The sequence below is a fragment of the Pinus tabuliformis genome, chromosome 1_2, assembly GCF_031772625.1.
Source record: "Pinus tabuliformis cultivar Carrire ecotype Pingquan chromosome 1_2, CPIR1, whole genome shotgun sequence".
Lineage (NCBI taxonomy): Eukaryota > Viridiplantae > Streptophyta > Pinopsida > Pinales > Pinaceae > Pinus > Pinus tabuliformis.
Genome location: NC_142298.1, coordinates 1,360,723,405 through 1,360,747,939, shown reverse-complemented (window position 1 = coordinate 1,360,747,939; position 24,535 = coordinate 1,360,723,405). Strand labels below are relative to the sequence as shown.

Sequence of the window (24,535 nt, the reverse complement as noted above, 5' to 3'; positions counted from 1 at the left end):
TGAGAACATTCAAGATTATTCTGTGCAATTCCGTATAAATTCATTTGTGTAGCATGTACAAAGCATTAAAATATAAATGACATTTTAATCATGCCCTTCACCGCTGAAAGTATCTTCCATGGACTCTGTTCAGTAAAAAACGTATTATGCCTATTTCAAGTACAGAACCTGTAATAATAAAACAACATCACAGATTTTGAAAGTGGACAAACTGGAATTTCAACAATTAAGGAGATTGAAGCTGTGTCTTCATAACAACACTAATTAAAAATAGTTACACTGTTGAAATCATAATATGTTTGTAAAAATATAGGAGGGGCATTTCGTCTATTCCTCTGCATGACTTGTAAAAGCCTGCAAATCATGAACAACAAGCAAGGGCTATTATAAATGATCTCCATGATGCTCACAGAATGCTGGATGAACACAAAATATTTACAGAGGCAGGGAGACGGTAAATTCGAATCACAAGTGTATAAAATAAAATTCGTAACATTGTAACACTTAAGATGGTCATAGAATTTCTGGATTTGACAAACAGCTTTTGGATGATATGGTGTGTGAAACATAAATGCATAATTAGTGTGACACAAGTGATAACAAGGATACAGAAATTATATGATCAGTGTGCAACCATATTCAAGAAAAGATTACTGACAACAGCCTCTCTCAGACCTTAAAGATCTTGCTGCTCTACAGTCTCCCTGGTTGAAGTATGAGTTAAAACAAACTTTCCATACATGAAAACTTCTAAATACAAGTTTGATCATCTAAAATATAAAATTTAAATAGAAGCATGCAAGCTGTAATTATAGAATTTATATCTCTCATTTCCTACTTCAAATATACCTGCTTCAATATACCGTGCAACAAGTGTACCACCATTGAAGTGCATTATCATTTGCTGTTGTCTAGTTGTCAATTCCATCACTTGTAGTTGAGTCGTCAATTCCATCAATTGTAGTTTGATCATATCGGGACACTTTGGGCTTAATGCCTTTCTTTATCAAAGTTCGTAACCATTCACCTTCCCAAAGGTCTGGGTCACCTTCATTCCTCAGTATCTCTACTTCTTTGAGACTCTTGAGGCGCTCCAATCCTTGGGCTATATTTCTCAATTTGTGACACCATCTGAGTCGGAAATACTTTAACATTGGCATTGCTGCATCCTGCAACGACGGAAACTTTTCCAAACAGCTAAAACTGTCTACCATGAGCTCTTCCAGCTTTGGAAACGCCGTGCATTCTCCAAATTCCACTGGAAACTCAATGCAATTGTCATTTTGTGACAAATGCAACTTTTTCAGATTGGGGATGAACGCTAGTCTTTTATATACACTGCCTATGGAATCATCTGTTTGTAAATCAAGCTCCGTGAGATTAGGAAGCTCAAATATCCAACTTGGGATCACACATTTACGTAAGCAAACTACTTGAAGGCGATCCATGTCTCCCATGTCACTCGGAAGATTGAGGTGACTTGAACCGTTGTTTATCACGGAGAGGCTCTGCATCTTTTTCATTTCCCCAAAAGTTCCCTCCTCTGGTTGAGCAATATTTTCTGAAGGACGACCGATTTCTAATGCAAGGTGTTGCAAATTAATCAATCCTTTGAGATCGCTCAGCTGCAAAGCTTTGGCGTCGTTACGAGCACCAGATAGAGTACCTTTGAGTGTCTGCAGATGGCTCAACTTCGATATTCCCTTAGGCAGCCACTTCAATTTTCCGCAACCCTCCATATTCAGATATAGCATATGCTTGTTCCTACTTATCCCTGAATGCAGATTTTCTAGATTGGAACACTGACTAACATTCAGATACTGAAGGCGCACCAGACCACTCAAGCACTCTGGCATGTCCGAGAGGTCTGTGCTCGACAAATTCAAAAACTTCAGATGTTTTAATTTACCAATGGATTTGGGCAATGTACTGAGGGCAGTGTAGCTTAAATCTAGCACTGTTAGATATCTCAGGTTGTTTAAAAAACTTGGAGAGATTGATTTAAGCGATAAATTTTCAGATAACAATAAAATGCGGAGCCTTGAACACTTGATGGTCTGTTTGATTTCACTTATATCATTTTTAATGAGTGAAATTCTACGCAAAACCTGGTAATCTATATTCACTGGTAAACTTTTCAGTTGTTCTCGGGGGTTTAACAAACACTTTTGTTTGAGAGACTCAGAAACAGCTAACTCATGTAATAAATCGTGTATTTTGCACCATATTATCCTCTCATACCTACCAACTTGTGAAGTTTCAATAAGGCATCGATCAATAAGCTCCTCTATGTACAAATCTCCTGCATGATATGCGTCTTCTGCTGCGACTTGGAAAGAAACAAGTCCTTGAGCAATCCACATATGAACTAATTTTTCGCATTCTATTTTGATACCTTTTGGAAATACAGAAAAGTAAAGAAAACAAGCTTTCAGATCATCATGCAGAGCCTCGTAGCTTAACCTTAGAGAAGGCATAACCGTGTCGTTCATTGCGCTGAGATCATTTAGACGACCCAGAGCCTGGTCCCAGTCGACCTGACGCCATTTTACTCTTGACATACATGCGCCTGTTGTTTTGATAGCCAAGGGCAATCCACCGCATTTTTCTAAAATAGGATGGCGGTCGATGTTCGTCAGCTCTTCTGGAAGACTCTGCTGATCCGGAAAAGCGTACATGCAGAACAATTTCCAGCTGTTTTCCTCTGATAAATAACTCATTGTGTGGATGCTTACATTTTTCAAACTCTCTGCGACTTTCTTGTGACGGCTTGTGATCACAATATTATGGTTTCTTTGGAGTAGAACTTGTATAAGATCAAACAGATCACCTCTTGTATCCCACACATCATCGAAAACAAACAGACACCGTTTTCCTTCTAAATCAACAAAGAGCTCCTTAATCTTTTCCTTGCAGATATCCTCACGTTTTAGAGGCCTGTCCATTTGCTTGAGCACATTCTCAACATCCGATTTCTGAGATACTACCGCCCAAAACCGTTGGTCAAAGTGTTGCTCGACACTTTGCTTGTTATAGACAGTTTGGACCAGAAGAGTTTTGCCTTGGCCTCCCATGCCCACAACGCCAATCACCTGAGGGCAGTCTTCCTTCAATATCAAATCAGTAATCTTTTTAATGTCCTCTTCCATGCCCACAGGCGGCAACTCTTTCTTAGTAAGATGATTATTTGCAATCGATCTTTGTGATTCAACACGGGCATCCAGATCATATGCAAAGACAGCATATTTAATGTACTTGGTACTCACATTTATCTTTATTAATCTCTTATTTAACTTCTTGATCTTGCGGCCCATCCTAAGGCGGAATATCGGGTTCCACAAGCTCCGAGCTTCTCGGCATTCCTCCACTATGGCAACAGCGTCGTCCAGAAAATCCTCAAGTTTCTCAAGCCAGCTGGAGAATATAGCGGAGCTCCTTTTACCTCCAGCGTCCTTTAACAAGGATTTAATGGACTCAAGCTCGTTACATAGGCAGTCAAAATCCTCTCGGAAACTACTAACTAGCAAAGCCTCTTCTAACAAATATTGAGAGACCATTGAAGTAAATTCTTCTATAAGAGTAGTAACAATAGCAGCTGCAACTGTTCCTGCCATGTTTCTTTCCGCAAACTCACTCTCCCTCCTTCCAATCTCTTCTATTTTTTTCAAGCAGGCCTGCGACGTCTTGGGTTTTGAGTGAACTCCTTGGTTTAAGTTGAGAGGTAATCCAGGAGGAGGAAGGAAGGAATATTCTCTTTAAAGACAACTCCTTTCTGAAATCCAATGTGTCCTGAGCTCATCCAGTAAGAAAGAATAATCTTACCTTAGTCGTCAAGTGTAACAGGGTAAGAAAGAATAATCTTACCTTAGTCGTCATGTGTAACAGCGTGACGTGCCTAGGAAATAAGCGATTTCTTTGGGGAAAGGAAAGAATCTGATCTTCTTATATCCGATAGGTTGTTTTACACAAAATGAAAAATTGCCCATTTCATATCAGCATAGCATTGTGTGGAGTGTAATTATAATTAATCCAGATTAAAGCCTAAAGAAAACAAGTAACTATCTTTGAAAATTAGCAGTGATAATGATTTATGATATCGCTATGGGGATAATTATCCATATCAAAGATTAAAGAAAAAAGAGAAAATATCAATGGGAACCAAAACGATAAGGGGCCTCTACGTACGTGATTTTAACCCTAGCAAGATTAAGAAAGGAATTAAAATTATTGTTTATCAAAGATTAAAAAAAAGGAGAACCTAGAAAAACAGTGTGGGCATATCCCTCTGGAAAATGACATTATTTCATAACTTAGCGTTAAAAAACCCCAAAGCACAATTGGCTTCTCTCTACTTTTTCTTTTGCTCCTCACTTGGGAAACTTCTTCCATTTTATCTTTTGCACCGCACTTAGATCTTCACAACTTTGATTCGCTTTAAGAAATAATTACTTTCTTTCGGTTCAAGGGAGGAAAACATTGACTTTTGACCAACTTGAAAAGAGAGCAAGAAATAACCACTTCCTCTTAAATAATTACTTTCTTTCGGTTCAAGGGAGGAAAACATTGACTTTTGACCAACTTGAAAAGAGAGCAAGAAATAACCACTTCCTTGACTCGGAATGAAGCCATAAATAACTACCTGTCTATCTTCTTCTGGAGACAAGGAATCTTTTCTTTAACTAAAGTAAATAATCATTGATTTATATTCGATATCAAGAATGAGAATTTTAATAGAAACTAGCATAATCACATTTAAACTTATTTAAACTATAATAACATATATTTTATATATGAATGGTAACATGTATCAAAAGTTTCTGTAAATAATAAAGTGTGGAACATTATGTATAATATAAAATATAAAAATACAAACCTCAACAGAACAATCAAGATTTATTTCTTCTAAATCAATTTTAAGGTTGTACAACAAATTTTAAAAATAATATGTAGTAATTTAAAAACTAATTTCATTTACTTATTAAACAAAAATATCAAACTTAAAATCGTAAAATCAATACTATTGCAGTTTACTGATCAAAAGAAATACTCCATACTAATATTATGTTTGAAATTAATACTTTTACTAGTTACTTTCTACTAGTACTATGCTTGAAATTAATACTATTACTAGTTACTTTCTACTAGTACTATGCTTGAAATTAATACTATTACTAATTACCTTTTACCTTTTACTAGAGGAAAAACGTTGACCTTTTATCTTGATTGCATATTCACTTCACATACTTAAGTACTGTTTGGACCCACCTCTTTGTCTCCTTTTACAGAGACTGATATGTTACTAGTTACCTTTTACTAGAGGAAAAACGATGACGTTTTATCTTGATTGCATATTCACTTCACATACTTAAGTACTGTTTGGACCCACCACTTTGTTTCCTTTTACAGAGACGGATATAGATATTCATTGTCGTTGGAAAACATGCAGCGGGAAACCTATGTCCTGTGTTACGTCTGACATATGTCGTTGTCTCGGCGCCATCTAGCAGAGAGCTCGAGGCATGGAATTCAATTCAAGGTACACGGCTACAACGACCAGTTGATGACAATTACTAGTTACTTTCTACTAGTACTATGCTTGAAATCAATACTATTAACAGTTACCGTTTACTACAGGAAAAACGATAACGTTTTATCTTGATTGCATATTCACTTCACATACTTAAATACTGTTTGGACCCACCTCTGTGTCTCCCTTTACATAGACGGATATAGATATTCATTGTCGTTGGAAAACATGCAGCGGGAAGCCTATGTCCTGTGTTACGTCTAACATCTGTCGTTGTCTCGGCGCCATCTAGCAGAGAGCTCGAGGCATGGAATTCAATTCAAGGTACACGGCTACAACGACAAGTTGATGACAATGGAATAAATGCACAATGAAATTGTTAACGCATGGAATTCAATTCAAGGTACACGGCTACAACGACAAGTTGATGACAATGGAATAAATTCACAATGAAATTGTTAACGCATTGTAATTACACAAAGAGCTCGAGGCATGGAATTCAATTCAAGGTACACAGCTACAACGAGAAGTTGATGACAATGGAATAAATGCACAATGAAATGGTTAACGCATTGTAATTACACAAAGAGCTCGAGGCATGGAATTCAATTCAAGGTACACACCTACAATGACAAGTTGATGACAATGGAATAAATGCACAATGCATTGTAATTACACAAAGAGCTCGGGGCATGGAATTCAATTCAAGGTACACAGCTACAACGACAAGTTGATGACAATGGAATAAATGCACAATGAAATGGTTAACGCATTGTAATTACACAAAGAGCTCGAGGCATGGAATTCAATTCAAGGTACACGGCTACAACGACAAGTTGATGACAATGGAATAAATGCACAATGAAATGGTTAACGCATTGTAATTACACAAAGAGCTCGAGGCATGGAATTCAATTCAAGGTACACAGCTACAACGAGAAGTTGATGACAATGGAATAAATGCACAATGAAATGGTTAACGCATTGTAATTACACAAAGAGCTCGAGGCATGGAATTCAATTCAAGGTACACACCTGCAATGACAAGTTGATGACAATGGAATAAATGCACAATGCATTGTAATTACACAAAGAGCTCGAGGCATGGAATTCAATTCAAGGTACACAGCTACAACGACAAGTTGATGACAATGGAATAAATGCACAATGAAATGGTTAACGCATTGTGCTCGAGGCATGGAATTCAATTCAAGGTACACAGCTACAACGACAAGTTGATGACAACCTGTGCAATGGAATAAATGCACAATGAAATGGTTAACCCATTGTAATTACACAAAGAGCTCGAGGCATGGAATTCAATTCAAGGTACACGGCTACAACGACAAGTTGATGACAATGGAATAAATGCCAACGAAATGGTTAACGCATTGTAATTACACAAAAAAATATTTATCATATATAGATTAAGTTGTTGGCTAATTCACCCCACACTCACAGCAAGTTAATTAATTTGAAAAATAAAATTATAAATATTAGTATTACTAGCAATTGCACCACAGCAAGTTAATTAATTTGAAAAATAAAATTATAAATATTAGTATTAATAGCAATTGCACTGAGAGGTGTAAAGGAACGTTGATAGGAGAAGCAGGTAAATGTGGAAGGAAATAATCAAGCGAAATATATGAACAATTAGATACAATCAAAATTTGAGTTTCTATAGTAATAGAAGATTAAATTTAAGAAAAAAGTTGCATTAACGTAAATGTCCTAGAACAATGGTATAGTAATGATGGTATACTTCCCCTTCTTGCTTCTTCCACATCCTAAGCTTTACACATTTGGCACATTTGTTAGGAGAGTTCATTGTCAATAATGTAATTCAGATTAAACTTGTAAGTACACACTGTGACTCGGAATGAAGCAAGAAATAACCACTTCCTTGACTCGGAATGAAGCAATAAATAACTACTTATCTTCTTCTCGAGACAAGGAATCTTCTCTTTAACTAAAGTAAATAATCATTGATTTATCCATCTTTAATTAAAGTAAATAATTAAAGAAATTGGCACATTTGTTAGGAGAGTTCATTGGCAATAATGTAATTCAGATTAAACTTGTAAGTGTACACCCTGACTCGGAATGAAGCAATAAATAACTACCTATCTTCTTCTGGAGTCAAGGAATCTTCTCTTTAACTAAAGTAAATAATCATTGATTTATCCATCTTTAATTAAAGTAAATAATTAAAGTAATTGGCACATTTGTTAGGAGAGTTCATTGGCAATAATGTAATTCAGATTAAACTTGTAAGTGTACACCCTGACTCGGAATGAAGCAAGAAATAACCACTTCCTTGACTCGGAATGAAGCAATAAAGACAAGAAATCTTCTCTTTAACTAAAGTAAATAATCATTGATTTATCCATCTTTAATTAAAGTAAATAATTAAAGAAATTGGCACATTTGTTAGGAGAGTTCATTGGCAACAATGTAATTCAGATTAAACTTGTAAGTGTACACCGTGACTCGGAATGAAGCAATAAATAACCACTTCCTTGACTCGGAATGAAGCAATAAATAACTACCTATCTTCTTCTCGAGACAAGGAATCTTCTCTTTAACTAAAGTAAATATTCATTGATTTATCCATCTTTAATTAAAGTAAATAATCATTGATTTATATTGGATATTAAGAATGAGAATTTTAATAGAATCTAGCATAACCACATTTAAACTTATTTAAATTTATAATAACATATATTTTATATATGAATGGTAACATGTATCAAAAGTCTCTGTAAATAATAAAGTGTGGAACATTATGTATAATATAAAATATAAAAATACAAACCTCAAACGAACAATCAAGATTTATTTCTTCTGAATAAACTTTAATGTTGTACAACAAATATTAAAAATAATATGTAGTAATTTAAAAACTAAAAAAACTAAAAACTAGAAAAAACTAATGCCATTTACTTATTAAAAAAAAATATCAAACTAAAATCGTAAAATCAATACTATTGCAGTTTACTAATCAAAAGAAATACCTCATACTAATATTATGTTTGAAATTAATACTATTACTAGTTACTTTCTACTAGTACTATGCTTGAAATTAATTATGCCGATAGGCCTTCCTATGCATCAACAATCGTCAACACTTTTACCCTGCTCCGTTGGATCAGGTGAGACACTTTCAACCGTTGATTTGAAGTGTGACTGTTTTTTCCAAATATATGTTGAATCACTCACTGCTTTTTCCCATTCTTTTATCTCACTCTTGAAGATATTTTTACTGCTTTTTCCCTGCAAGTTGTTGTTGCTGTTCTTCTTCCCTGACTTTTGGCAAGCATTGTTCTTTTTCCATCGCTTTTGACAAGAACTGATTAGTATTAAGCATCTCCCAGCGAGGAAATCATGTATGGTTGATATACAAATGTTCAACATGCAATATAATCAACGGGACAGAGTTGGACAGCCAGCCCTGGTGACTGCCTTTGCCGTCTCGAGGATCCGAGGTGAACAGCCATTCGCTTTCTACAGTAGTCGGTTAATAGTCATGTCGACTGGTAATTGCCAGTGCCTGTACTTTTATTAAGGATCGTAGGTTGGACCCTCACTCATTTGTCGCATCATTTGTTTTCGTTTGTCGACCGACCTGTCGAGTCTGCCACCCACACCCATTTAAGAACCTCAAGAACCACTCACCGTTTGAATGGCAGAAGGTGGTTTTGTGGCACCGAGGTGTATAACCTAATTGCGAAGCAGGCCGGTATCCTTTTTTTACCCCTGAGCTTTTTGACTGGTTCGGTTTGCATGCGGGAACAGCCTAGATTTTGAGTCCACTAGCTAGCAGCCTTGTTTGTACCCGACCTGCCATTTTGGAGGAATTTGTCGTCTTTCCACAAGGCTGAAGCACCGGAGGACCGTCCATTTTGAAGTTTAAGGAGAACCGCAGGGATTCAGCGTTTTTTCGGAGAATCTCAGCACAAATTTCTTAATCGACTGCAAATTTGCAGAAAGGTTTTCATTTGAACAGGTTTATATGGTGCTCCATTTTGATTTCTGATCATTTTTAGTTCACGTGTGCTGCCTCTTTATTTCGGAAGAATCTGTGTGTTTTGTTAGTTTTTGCGATTGGATATCAAGGATTTTCTTTCAGTCCTCAGCTTTCTCCCATTTTTGTGGGGAAAAATAAAACTCTGAAGGTTGCAGTTAGTAGAATTTTAAGTTTTCAGGTGTCCAAGGACAGTTCGATGGTTAGACAGCTGTATTTTTAAGGGCCGTCCAATTTGATCCTTTATCCTAATATTTAAGGAGCACAACCTTTTAGTATTAATGTCGATGATGGACTATTCCATATATGTAAAATGTTCATGTTTAAATAAATAATGTAGACTGTGATTTGTGATCTGGTTATGCAAGGTCTAACCAATATATTAATGAATCAACATCTGCTTGCACATATTCAACACGCTCTCGAGTAATGTAAAGCATATTTCCTTCGAAGAATAGTGAGATATTGTGATCAATATTTTCATAATTCAGGTTTGAATCTCGTTTGGTTGGACTTTTATTGGTTAACAAGTAACTGCGAGCACTTTCAATCAAACAGGCGTTATCTTTGTGACTTTAGAAGGAACTGCAGATTCCATTAATACCTGCAGAAATGTGGAACTCGATCCAGGAATTTTCATTCCTTTCCATGGATAAGCAAACACAAATTTTCCTCATGAATAATATGCTATTCATTAATTTTTTCATAGCTTATCTTCCATTGTTTGAAATATCCGCCATGAATGACCAAAATGTAGAAGAGTTGTGTCACATACAAAATAATACTCTGTAATTTGATTTTGTATTTGAAATTTACTGCAAGAGGAAATTTATGGAAATTTAAAAACAGTGTTCTGATTATTTTATCAAACAGCAAAGAGCGTTTAGAAAGGTAATTGCACAATGATCCAGTCCAAAAAATTCAACAATTCCAATTTAATAATTCTAGCGGCCTATCTTTGTACCTTTTGGGACAATTGCTAGTACTATTACTAGTTACCTTTTACTAGAGGAAAAATGATGACCTTTATCTTGATTGCATATTCACTTCACATACTCAAGTACTATTTAGACCCACTTCTTTGTCTCCTTTTACAGAGACGGATATAGATATTCATTCTCATTGGAAAACATGCAGCGGGAAGCCTATGTCATGTGTTATGTCTGACATCTGTCGTTGTCTCGGCACCATCTAGCAAAGAGCTCGAGGCATGGAATTCAATTCAAGGTACACATTACAGTCATTACACGCATTTTCCCTATATCATCTAAACATAAAATTTAAAAATAGATCTATTCACACAAACCTATAGTCCATATTTTGCATAGCGTAGCTTCGTAATTTCACATCTACCATTTACACTCTGCATGTATTAGCCACATAACAAAAGTTATAATGAATTAATGAACTTTTATGAATTCTTTGTATTCGGAGAGAAGCAAGATGTTTGAGCATGGAATAAGAGTTGACTCCTAGGCCTAAGAACAAATACTTAGAAGCACTCTGTGCCAATGAAAGAGAGAGAACACAAAAAATGTTAGGAAATTGGCACATTTGTTAGGAGAGTTCATTGGCAATAATGTAATTCAGATTAAACTTGTAAGTGTACACCGTGAGAAATGTAGTGTTTTTTTTTATAACTTTGGAACAAGCTACTCTTCTGCTAATGCTGAAACACCTTTCATATAATATGAAAAAAACCCACTGCAAGAAAAATACATGTGTTGCACCTAATAATTAAGCACCAAGAATTCACTTACTTAGCATGGCAATATTAAAGAATGCACTTACTTAGCAAGAGCATTAATCACCATGGCAATATTAAACATGGAAATATTAAAGAATGCACTTACTTAGCAAGAGCATTAATCACCATGGCAATATTAAACAAACATGTTGTAGGTATTTTCACTTTCTAAAGGATAGTTGGAATACATCTAAGGTCCTCCTCGATGGCTATGTTATGCTACCAAGCTTCTCTTTTGCTAATGGTCAAGCACCTATCATATAATAGGAAAAACACCGCTGCAAGCAATAGACATATGTTACACCTTGCACCTAATAATTAAGCACAATGAACTCACTGACCTAGCAAGAGCATTAATCACCATGGGAATATTAAACAAACATGTTGTAGATATTTTTGCCAACTAAAGGTTAGTTATAAAACATCTAAGGTCCTTCTCAATGGCTAAGTTATGTTATTCAATGTAACTAGAATTTGTTCAAGTCATATTAACCCCTATAAAATCCCAAATATGCAAAATAGATTGCAATGGAAAATTTCTAATGTATTTAAGATGGGGAGAAGAAAAATAATGATACTTTTATCTATGAAACATGATATAACAAATTTAAAAAAGAATAGTGCATATCCCAAGGATCAACCAACAAGTGCACCATACCAACACAAGGAACATTCATCAAGATTATAATGTCGCAAAAAGGACTTTCCAGCATTGGGTGCTGGAATGAAAAAAGTACCACGTCATAGCTGAAGAGAATGCCAACATTCATGCCCAACGATGAAGAAAATGAGTTAGGGAAGCCCAATTAGCGGTTTATAAGGGATAGCATACGGATTAGAAGGGACTAAAGGATGTATGGAAATATTAAGAGAACTCAGGAGCATAAATGTTAAAATTTGATTTTAAAAGTTTAAGATGTAAAATCGTTTACGAGCATGTAATAGACAAATAGGTAGAAAAGGAATAAAATATTTGAACAAAGCTTTAAGCCCTATAGTAGAGAGGTAGTTTGTGAGAGGCAGTCTGTGAGAAATAGGATCCTTGGCCATGTACACAATGTTCATACTGCTCTTGGAGACTCTTAGGCCCGAATTATCAACCACGACTCTAGAAAGTTAGTTTTCATCTTATTTGTTGTTAAAACTCAGTTAATATGAATAAAATTTCATTTATTTCTCCATAAGAATTTTAGTGTCATTCTTTGTTGTCAAATATGACAATTTTCATGATGAGTTTCAAATTTTCAAATATTTTACTATCAATGTTTTGACTTGCATGTATTTCTACATTCCTTTCTTATTCGAATAAGCCTGAGTTTTTCTAAGATTTTTCAACAAATATATTTTCAGCATAACAACAAATCTTAGTTGTAATCAACCTCAAGAACATCATACCAAAACATACATACATCTTCTATTAACCATGAAAGGAACCATATCTACGTAGTAACAATGGAAACAAAAGAAGCTTTGTGTGCAACAATTTACATTATGTTGATAAAAAAATTATACCGGCCTATTGCAGCCACATTTTGCAATCGGTTAAAAAACATTTTGATCATATCCAACAATATGAAAATTTAGCTGTCAGAAAATCTATGCAACCATTGCCCATAAACTGAATCATACATTTGAGCTTCAATTCGTGGCATTGTATGTAGTCACCATCATGAAATGAAATGAGTTTGCAAACAATATATTTACTAGCATCCATAACAACTTGGAAAATTAACTAACTCAACTAGTTGGGATGTTCTACAAGACTAACTAAAAGTCCTGAAACCATGACATCTGGTAAAGGTATAGCAACAACAAATGATAAGAGAAGGGTTGAATCCATCATTGTTGACTAGTGTTGTTTGGTATTGAATTTCATATCCAAATTTATTCAGATGCTTCTTGCATTCAAAAATCCATTCAAAATGTAAGACATTCAGGAGATAAAACCAGTTTTGGTTGCTTTCCAATCTTTAACAATCTAGCTACAGTGAATGTGACAAAAGATAAGGAATGATACTATTTCAGTTTAAAAAGTTAAGGAATGTTCAATTACCAACATAAGCATTGCAAAATATGTTCTACATTAAAGAATGTTAAGGTGACAAGTTATAACTTATACTGCTACTATAACATACAAAACCAAGCCAAAGAGATTTGAAATTATTCTTCAGCTTTAGGGATTTTACTATCAAGTAATCTCAATGAAAGAATTACATAAATAATTGTAAGTGGATGTGTTCATTCCAAAAAAGGAGACCAAGATACCAATTATCAGTGCCTATCTACTCCAAGGTAAAGACCACGTAAGGCACCTTCCCTATAAACATTTGTAAACACATCCAATATTCCCATGTGTTAATGGTGCTAGACCCACCAACATGTCAAGGATCTCCCCGGTAAGAAGTCCCAACTAGACCTGAGACCGGTTGGTGTAGGAGTCCTAGCAATGGGTCATACGATATCGCCTTGACGATGGTTGTGTACAGAGGCAAGTAAGGTGTCCTTGTTGGTAGCAAGGGTGTGACATGCGCAGTAAGCCAAGGAAGGTGCATGAATGGTTCTAACACACGGAGGGTGATGTGAGTGTGCCCATTGGAAACCTGTGAAAGCACGGAGTTAAGAAGGGAACACACGAACAAAGATTCATCACAAACTGGAAGGCAAGTAACCTAGCAATCCAAAATGATGGTTAAACCCACAACACATTTCAGTAAGATTCATACATACATATACAGAAAATAGCTACACATGCATGTGTAAGAAAACATATAGATATATCATTTAAAGTAAACAATATAGCTGAAATACAATATGACATATGCATGAAATGTATTGCCTCTGTTATATTAAGAAGTGAAAGTTCCAGTCATACAATACAACCATGACCAACCACTAGTTCTGACAACAAAATGTTACATTCACTGCCACCTGCTCCTCTAAAGAGATATACTAGCTCTGTATAGTGGAGAATCCAAGGCTTGTTACATTACTCTCCAAGCTTTCTCTAAGATACTCCTATCGAAAACTTGGCTGACCAAAAGCCTCTACAATGAGTTATGAGGGACTATTTATAGCAAAGGGTGGGATGACCCTTGACATTCCCCTTTGTGACCATTCATCTACCCTGATGACTCTTCAACTAATCTATGACTGTTACATTCAACTATCAACACTTCAACTTCCACTTGACAAGATGTTACATACAATCTGCACATGTACCTGTGTGAGACAAAATGGCTTGAGCAAGCCATGCAAGACATCACTGAAACTCGGATTGTTGTGGTAAGACCAACTATTCGACATCATTGTGATGGTTGACAGTGGCAAACAGATGCCAAGATTAGTCGTCCGTGATGGTGTCCATTCGCTCAATGGTGACATTCTGCTGAAAGCGAACTCTTGCCTCCGTTACATCTGGGTACACTGATATGGCTCCTTTTTCCAACTGGTATGACAACATGTGCATCATCATCTTGAGCGCAGCTACGTACTAGTAAACATATTAGCTAGTACAAAAGCTAGGGGGTTGTAGCTCCCTTCCATTAGAAGCTAGAGAACGAGAGAAGGTTGTAGCCTTCTGCAGGTAGAAGCCTGTGTACTGGTATAAGACTGCACCAATACAAAAATTGTAAATAGAATTTTCTTATTATTAAAAGAATATAGAGACAACAACAGCAGGTCGTTTTAACCCACATTGGGTTTCCACCTTATATCTTGGTGTTCTTGTATGTTTCTTTGGTGTGAAGCTTTATTCTTCTTTTACTGCACTGTCTAATGAATTCTTGATATACTGATTAAAGTTCAATACATGATAATTTGGGTAAATCTAATGATCTATGCATATACGCTGGTTGCATTAAGTACAATTGCGTATACACACTAGTTCACTGAGTTGAAGTAGCGTATATATGGGTGAAAATTACAACATGTGTAATTTTCATCATTTCCATAACTACTAACTTAATTCCACCACACTCCAAATTGAATACAATTACATAAAAAATTAATTTTTAATTTATAAATATTATATTAAAAAAATTGCCACATGTATATATAATTAATTTACATGTACGATAGAAAAATAATAATTTTACAAATGTGTAACTTTCACCGTTCCCACAACTGCTAACTTAATTCCCCACCCTCCAAATTGAATACAATTAATAAAAATACTATAAGAAAATTAAACATAATAAAAATATCTAATTTTTAATTTATAAATATTTTATAAAAAAATTACCTATATAATTAATTTACATGTACGATAGTAGAATAATATATTTGTTTGAGTGGTCTTAATTGTAATCCAGATACTCATTCTCAATTCTTCCTCGCAGTAGAATATAAAGTTTTTATCTGATAAAAATTAAACCGCATACACGTAATTCTCAATCTCTGTCCAATATAAAATTAAAACGCAATAAAAAATAAAACCCACACAACCCATTAGTATATATCTGATGAATATAATTATTAAATATATAATTAAAAGATAAAATTTTGCAGGTTTTCTTTTCTTAAGAGGAAAATGTTTGGTTAAAGGATGAAATTATTCCTTCAGTATATATGTCATGAATATAATTATTAAATATATAATTAAAAAGTAAAATTTTCGATGTTTTATTTTCTTAAGAGGACAATGTTGGGTTAAAGGATGAAATTATTCCTTCATTTTCGAGATAGCGATACCTTACTTTTAAAGGAAGGAAGGTAATTATTTTTTTCTTTTATTTTAAGTTATTGTTATCTAAATTTAAATCTATTATTAAAGTGAATGGAGAAATGCATCAATGTATTTTTCTAGAGAATGATGCCTTTCCAATAAGTATGAGTTCTATCTATATAGTTGTTTTTTTTGTTTTTTAATAAAAATACAATATCCTATATTTCATATGAAAATATATATCTATACTATCAATATTATCAATATATTACTAATATTATCTTTCATGTCGCATGTTGAGATTAAACGTGGGAGAGGATTGTGTTCCTTCCACCGATCCACCAACTTCCATTGACATATCATGCTATCATTCCAAACTGTCTCATTATTATAAATATAGTGATGTGTGGTTTGATCATAAGTTATATGAGCGAAGTTTGGAGAAACCGAAGTTCAAATCTCATTGAGTACAATGACCTGCTGTCGTGGGAAGTTCAAATCTCATTGAGTACAATGACCTGCTGTGGTGGCAGCTAAGGGCGGATTCAATAAATATGGTATTCTCTTACGGTTTTGGAAATATAATATCATTCTGGAAGGACGTTTGATATATTGTTTTTATAATTTGATATAGGTTGGGCGAAACATAAACCTCATTGATAAGGAGATATTTTTTGTAAGTCAATATATTGATGATGTGTCCACTCATTAAAAAATAGGATTCTTACATACGTAATCACCTTGCTGATCTCAGATTATTCCTTCCTTAGTGGAGTTGAAGAAAGGGAAGATTATTCCTTCTGTTGGAACTACTACACACCTACATGCAGACTCTTAGTTAAAGCATGGGACTGCATGCAAGATTCCTTTTGCATGACTGAACTACTACACACCTACATGCGGACTCTTAGTTAGAGCATGGGATTGCATGCAAAATTCCTTTTGCATGATTTACTCCTTGATTTGCTCCTTCTTTAACTCCGCAACTGACTAGTTATCTCCGGAACTTGTTGTAGGTGTTGAGTCTTCTCATTGATCACCACTATAGTGCATTACCTTGGGATCTTCACCCAGTAATGCTATATCATGAGCATTGTAACATATTTTCTAATGAACCATTCTTTTCTTCTTTCGATTTTCTTTTAGTGTTTTTGCTCTGCAAAGCTGTGTGTTCAACCTTTACTAGCTAGATTCATCTGTGCAGGTTTTCTAACACATCTACATGGTATCAGAGCCCACAGGATGCTAGATAAAAGGCGCACCAATATTTTATTTTGCAGGTATTACAGCTTGGAGATCGAAGATCGACAGAAAAATGGAGTTTCCCAAAGCATCGATCTTAACACTGTACAACTATCACGAATGGAAGGACCAAATGGCTCGATACCTTCGTCATAAAGGGTTGTACAGGATTACCATGGCTATAGAAGTGGAACCCACTTCAGCCGTAGAGAAATCCAAGTACCTCAACCGTATGGATGAGGCCCATGGATCCATATGCATGTGCATCTCTCCAGAGTTGCAGTTTCATCTATCTGCCTGCAATACTCCCAATGAGATTTGGAAAAAGGTTGAAGATCTCTACGGGAAACAGGATGAGATGAAAGGACATCTACTCGAAGTGGAGCTGCTCCCATTGGATCCACGGAACTATGACAGAATTCAAGACTTCTTCACCAAATATAATGATCTATTGCTGCAACTCAAGCGTTGTGGAATTGACAAATCCAAAGAGGAGAGTCGCCAAGTTCTCTCTATTATGTCAAAGCTCGGACCAGAATACTCCGTCTTTGTATCTACATTTCATTCAGTAAGGCTTGCAACAAGTAAATCCTACACTATGCCTTCTCTCAAAGAATTTATGGAGTCCCTTATTTTTGAGCAAGATAAACTCATTGGCATGGGGAAAATCAAACCTCCAAAAGTGCATGCACATGCTGTGCATGATGGCAGCCATAATAAAAGTCATAGATCTGATTCAAATCAGAAAAATCAGTAGCAAAAAGACAAGGGAAAAGCGCATTCCCATCCAAAGAAGGAAGGGTACACCAAGCCCTTCAACGACTCCTCTGGCTCGAGAAATGAGAAAGGGAAGAAAGGAAGCAGATGCACCTACTGTCAAAGAGGATTCCATCCAGAATCTTCTTGCATGAAGAAACAAATTGACCACATGGGAGAAATCCTTCAGAAGCATAACCTTGGGGACCACATCCCTCAGGGCGCCAAGAAGAAAACTGAGGATCCGCCACACGGGAAAGGTAACAATTTTCATGCTTTAGTTGCAATTAATTCTTCTCCTGATGCATGGATTATAGATTTTGGTGCATCACATCATATGGCTACTGCAAAGGAAGTCTATTCCTCTTTGGATGCATGCAAAGGACCTCCCATCCTCATGGGAGATGACTCACCTATTGAGGTCACCGGAAAAGGTAGAGTGGAACTTTTACACGGAAGCTTTGAAGATGTGCTTCATGTTCCAAAACTTTCGGTAAACTTGCTTTCAGTTTATCAAATCACTCATTTCGGCACCGGTAAGAGAGTGGAATTCACTCTAGATGCAGTGAACATATATGATCTACAGAGCAGCTCCAAAATTGCAACTGGTGAGGTAAACAATGGACCCAGACTGTATACATTTTCTGAATTTCTTGAATCTGAATCCTCCTTATTGCTTACACATGCTGATGATAATAGTAGGCTTTGGCACGAGAGGTTTGGTCACTTAAATTACAGGTATATGCAGCAGCTAAGCAAGAATGAGATGGTGGGAGGCTTGCCAAATATCAGTTTCTCCAAAGGAGTTTGTGAAGGGTGTGTCCTTGGCAAACATCCCAGAGAAAAGTTTGACACCGGCAAGACTCACAGAGCATCCTCTCCTCTAGATCTGATCCATAGTGATCTCATGGGGCCTTTTCCTCATCCTTCCATCAATAAAGCAAGGTATGTGCTTACATTTATTGATGATTTCTCACAGTATACTTGGGTGTATCTTCTCAGGGCCAAATCTGAAGTTTTTGTGCACTTTGAAGATTTCAAAGAACTAGTTGAGACACAGTCAGAGAGAAAGATCAAAGCCCTCTGTACAAACAATGGGGGGGAATATGTTAACAAAGCACTTCAGAACCTTTGCCTTCAGTCCGGCATACAGTTGCAGTACACAGTTCCATACACTCCGCAGCAGAACGGAGTTGCTGAGATAAAGAACCGATCTTTCAAAGAGATGGCTTCCTGCATGCTGCATGCTAAGTCATTGCCTCATAAGCTATGGGCCGAAGCACTTAATTGTGCTAACTACATCCAGAACAGATCTCCTCATAGGTATGTTAAGGATCAGATCCCCTTTGAGGCTTGGAGCGGCACTAAACCGAAGGTCACCCACTTCCGTGTTTTCGGCTCCAGAGCATGGGCCAGGATCCCCTCTGAAAAGAGGAAAGCTCTTGATCCACAGAGCATTGAGTGCATCTTTGTTGGATACCCTGATGGTGTGAAGGGATACCGTCTCCTGATTCCCTCTACGGACAAGCTCATCATTGAGCGAAGTGTCAAATTTGAGGAAAGTCTCTCTCATGCACCTCAATCACCGCATGCAGACACCTTTTATCTACCTCATGTTCAAGATGATGACTCAGTACACTCAGATGCAGAAACAGAGCATGCAGATGCCGAGGTAAAGCATGCAGATGCAGAGATAGAGTCTTCAGATACAAATCTAGTGCATGCAAATGATGATCCACATCAAAGTCCAGATTGGGCTTCCAGCAGTGAATCATATTCCCCTGTCATAAATCAGAGAACAAGGAGCTTACGTGAGATATATGCACAAGACCACCCAGCTGCTAGAAATGGTCTTGTGGGGGATAATTCTGATCTGCAGAGGACTAGCTCAGAGTTTATTGAGCCTCCTCTTGTCCTCACTGCCATTGAACCATCGCCATCCTGGCATTGTCATTTGGTTCAGTCTTCTGATCCACAGTCTTATGTTGAGGCTACTGGGCATCCATCTTGGGAGTCCGCCATGGAGGAGGAGTATAACTCCCTCATCGAGAACCAGACTTGGGATCTAGTCCCCCTTCCTTCAGGAAGGAAACTTGTCCAATGCAAATGGGTCTATAGGACCAAGAGTGCTGCAAATGGGCAAATCACCAGACGGAAAGCGAGGCTAGTAGCTAAAGGCTTCCAACAAGTGCATGGCATTGATTATGACGAGACCTTTGCTCCAGTAGCAAAGATGGATTCCATACGCCTTACACTTGCCATTGCGACTGCCCAACGGTGGGAAGTACATCAGATGGATGTGAAGAATGCCTTTCTTCATGGAGACCTATCTGAGAAGATCTACATGGAGTAGCCACATGGTTTCATTCAGGATTCATCTTTGGTCTGCAGACTGAAGAAATCTCTCTACAGCCTTAAGCAGGCCCTGAGAGCTTGGTACACGAAGATGGATTCTTTTCTCTTATCACAAAACTTTGAAAGATGTAAGTCTGATCCGAATGTTTACATGCTTAGGACACATGATTCTCTTCTTATCTTAGTTTTGTATGTAGATGATCTCCTAATCACTGGAAGCTCGGCTTCAGCCATTGCTACAGTCAAGAGGGCCTTGCATGATAGGTTCTTGATGACGGACATGGGTCCATTATAGTTCTTTCTTGGTCTTGAGATTAGTTAGGATGCCACAGGCATCAAACTCTCTCAGGCTAAGTATGCATGGGATCTCCTCGAGAGATTTCGCATGACTGACTGCAAGCCAGCACCGACTCCTTTTCTGTCTGGGGTCCACCTTGAGGATGGAGGTGACACTCCATTAGTTGACAACACTCTCTACTGACAGCTAGTGGGGAGCTTATTGTACCTCACCCACTCCAGACCAGATCTCTCATATGCAGTAGGGGCAGTTTCCCGATCCATGCAAGAGCCGCATGAGCTACACTGGAATGCTGCCAAGCGCATCCTTCGATATGTGCAGGGCTGCTATTACTCTCTCTTCATATGAGGCCGAGTACAGAGGAGTAGTCAACATCACCATTCAGGATCTGTGGCTACAGCACTTCCTCACGGAGTTGGGCATCCAGTTCCACCAGCCCATTGTCATATGGTGTGACAACCAGAGCACTCTCAAATTTTGCAGGGATCCAGTACAGCGACAGCGGACGAAGCACATAGAGATCCATATGCACGACATCATAGACTTAGTACATGATCGGGTCATTGATTTGCAGTTCTGTCTCTCAGCAGAACAGATTGCAGACATCTTCACCAAGACATTCACTGAGCAGAAGTTTTGTTCTCTACGTGATCGTCTTGGAGTCAAGGACACCATTGCTTAGCAACTGTTTTTCTTCCTCTTTTCTTTTGATTACATTGTATTTTGAGGGGGGGGCTTTCCCACGAGGTTTTCCCTCTTTCCTAAATTTTAGTACTAGTTACACAGTATTTTGGGTGACCTTTGGCCTTAGTTTCCAGGGCCCATTTTCTATTTTTCCCCATAGTGGTGTTCAGGGGGGGTGTTGGAACTACTACACACCTACATGCAGACTCTTAGTTAAAGCAAGAGACTGCATGCAAGATTCCTTTTGCATGACTGAACTACTACACACCTACATGCGGACTCTTAGTTAGAGCATGGGATTGCATGCAAAATTCCTTTTGCATGATTTACTCCTTGATTTGCTCCTTCTTTAACTTCGCAACTGACTAGTTATCTCCGAAACTTGTTGTAGGTGTTGAGTCTTCTCATTGATCACCACTATAGTGCATTACCTCGGGATCTTCACCCAGCAATGCTATATCATGAGCATTGTAACATATTTTCTAATGAACTATTCTTTTCTTCTTTCGATTTTCTTTTAGTGTTTTTGCTCTGCAAAGCTGTGTGTTCAACCTTTACTAGCTAGATTCATCTGTGCAGGTTTTCTAACACATCTACACCTTCCTCGTCTTGTTGATCTTAGATTGTTCCTTCCTTATTGGAGTTGAAGAAATGGAAGATTATTCCTTCCTGGATGCTTGACTTCTAAAGTGTGTGTGAGTAGGGTAAAGATTTTTCAGTGTAAACTGTGTGTACGTGTCGATTTGTCTTACAACGAAGGTAACACTTTTCCCTCCATTCAGGCAAAGATTATTCTTTCTCGGTAAGCGCAGAGTTTATATTGCGTGCTTGTTTGAAGAAGAGATTGCGAAGAGAGAGACAGAGGTGAAGTAGAGAAGTAAACATGGATGGAACATCTGTTGTTGGTTCACTTATAGAGGAACTGACTTCAATGGTCTCTGAATATTTTTTAGAAGAGGTGTCTCTTATTAGTAGTTTCGGGGAGGATTTCGACAGCCTCTGTGATGAGCTTAAGAACATTAAGTCGCTGCTGAAAGACGCTGAAGGTAAGAGGAACTCCACTTCAGTTAGCAATTGGCTTGAGAAACTTGAGGATTTTCTGGACGATGCTGTCAACATGGTGGAGGAATGCCAAGCAGGTGGGAGCTTTTGGAACCCCATCTTCCATCATAAGATGGGGCGCAAGATGAAGTAGTTAAATGAGGGGATTACAAAGAAAAAGGTGAGTGCCAAATATCTCAAATATGTTGCCTCTCTCCTAGATGTGAATGCTTGTCTTGAATCTAATTCACAAGTCAAAAAGGAAAGATTGAATGTCATTGCTCATCCTATGGGCATGGAAGATGACATTCAAAAGATTTCTGATTTGATAGTGAAGGACTTGGACGGCCCTCGTGTGATTGCCGTTGTGGGCATGGGAGGCCAAGGCAAAACTCTTCTGGTCCAAAGTGTCTTTAACCAAGAGAGAGTTGATCAATATTTTGACCATCGTTTTTGGGTGGTAGTATCTTAGAAATTGGATGTTGAGAATGTGCTCAACGAAATGGGAAGGCCTATGAAACTTGAGGATATCAACAATGAAAAGATTAAGGAAACCTTCGTTGATTTAGAAGGAAAAAGGTCTCTATTTCTTTTAGATGATGTGTGGGATATAGAGGCTCTAAATGAGCTTCTTGGGAGGATTGTTCGGCAAATCCAAAGCGATTATAAGATTATCATCGCCACCCGTCATAGAATAGTTGTAACAGATTTGCAGGATTAGCTTCGTATCGATGACATGAAGAATTTATCTAAAGAAGAGAGCTGGGAGTTGTTCTGCATTCATGCATTCCCGGACTGTCCAGACAACCTTCCTCCACCGGAGCTGACAAAAGTCACCATCCTTCCTATTTTAGCAAAATGTGGTGCGTTGCCGTTGGCTATCAAAACAATAGCAGCATCTATGGCAAGAGTACGACAGGTTCCTAATGACTGGAATGGGATGGGACGGGTTATCAACGCAATGAGAAACATGGTTCTGCCCTCTCTGAGATTAAGTTACCTGGTTTTGCCAGCTGATATCAAGCCATGTTTTTTGTATTTTTCTCTTTTTCCCAAAGGTGTTGAAATAGAATGTGAATATTTAGTATATATGTGGATTGGTCAAGGACTTGTTTCTTCCCAAGTCCAGGACGTATATGATGTAGGACGTTCATACATAGACGAACTTATTGAACGATGTTTGATAGAAGTTTCACAAGTTGGTGGGGATGAGCAAGTAGAGCATTGCAAAATTCATGACTTGTTGCATTATTTAGCTATTTCTGAATCTGTCAAACAAACTAAATGCTTGTTAAACCCCCTAGAACAATGGGAAAAACTACCAGTAAAAGCTTGCAGGGGCTTGCGTAGAATTTCAGTGATTAAAAATTATTTAACGACAATCAAGGAGAACATCCACTGTCCAGGTCTCCGCACTTTACTGTTATCTGAAAATTTCTTTCTCACATCGGTATCTGCAAGTTTCTTTAAAAATCTGACACACCTCAGAGTGTGAGATTTAAGTCAGACTGCCATCAGTTCATTGCCCAAATCTATTGGGAAATTAAAGCATTTAAGGCTTTTGAATTTGTCCCGAACAAGTATCTCGGTGTTGCCCGAGTTCATGAGTGAGTTGAAGCGTCTTCAGTTTCCCAACGTTAGTCGTTGTTCCAAGCTAACAAAGCTGCATTCAGGGATAAGAGAGCACAAATATATGCTATATCTGAATGTGAAGAGTTGCAAAGATTTGCAGCGGTTTCCCAAGGGAATATCAGTGCTCCACCATATGCAAACGCTGAAATTGAAAATTATTGTATCCAATGCCCATGCCAATGCCCAAGCCAAAACCAAAGTCTTACAATTGGGAGATCTCAAAGATTTGACCCTTCTGCAACAGCTATCATTAGAAGTTGAATATATCGCGCCTTCTCCAAAATATCCTATTCAACTGGAGGACGAGACTTTTGGGGGCATGAAAAGGATGCGGAGACTCTGCATCGCAAATTGTAATACTAGTCTGTGCCTCATTCTTCCCGAGGACATGGCAATCATGGAACACCTTGAAACGGTTCACCTGCTTGGATGCGTGGTTCCCAGGTGGATATCTGGACTTCAAAACCTGATGGACCTGGAATTACAACACGATAACTCCATGGGCAATGCTTATAAAGGACTGTTGGAATGTAATTTCAAAACTACAGCAACAGTTGAACAGA

The 24,535-nt window shown here is 37.4% G+C and overlaps 1 protein-coding gene across 1 annotated transcript; it reads right to left on the bottom strand.

Moving 5' to 3' along the window:
- Positions 1-857: 857 nt before the first annotated feature.
- On the bottom strand, positions 858-3,614 carry LOC149211284 (disease resistance RPP13-like protein 4). The gene has a single exon (XM_089399241.1). The coding sequence runs from the start codon at positions 3,612-3,614 to the stop codon at positions 912-914; it is 2,703 nt and encodes a 900-aa protein (XP_089255367.1). The 3' UTR covers positions 858-911.
- Between the last annotated feature and the right edge of the window lie 20,921 nt (positions 3,615-24,535).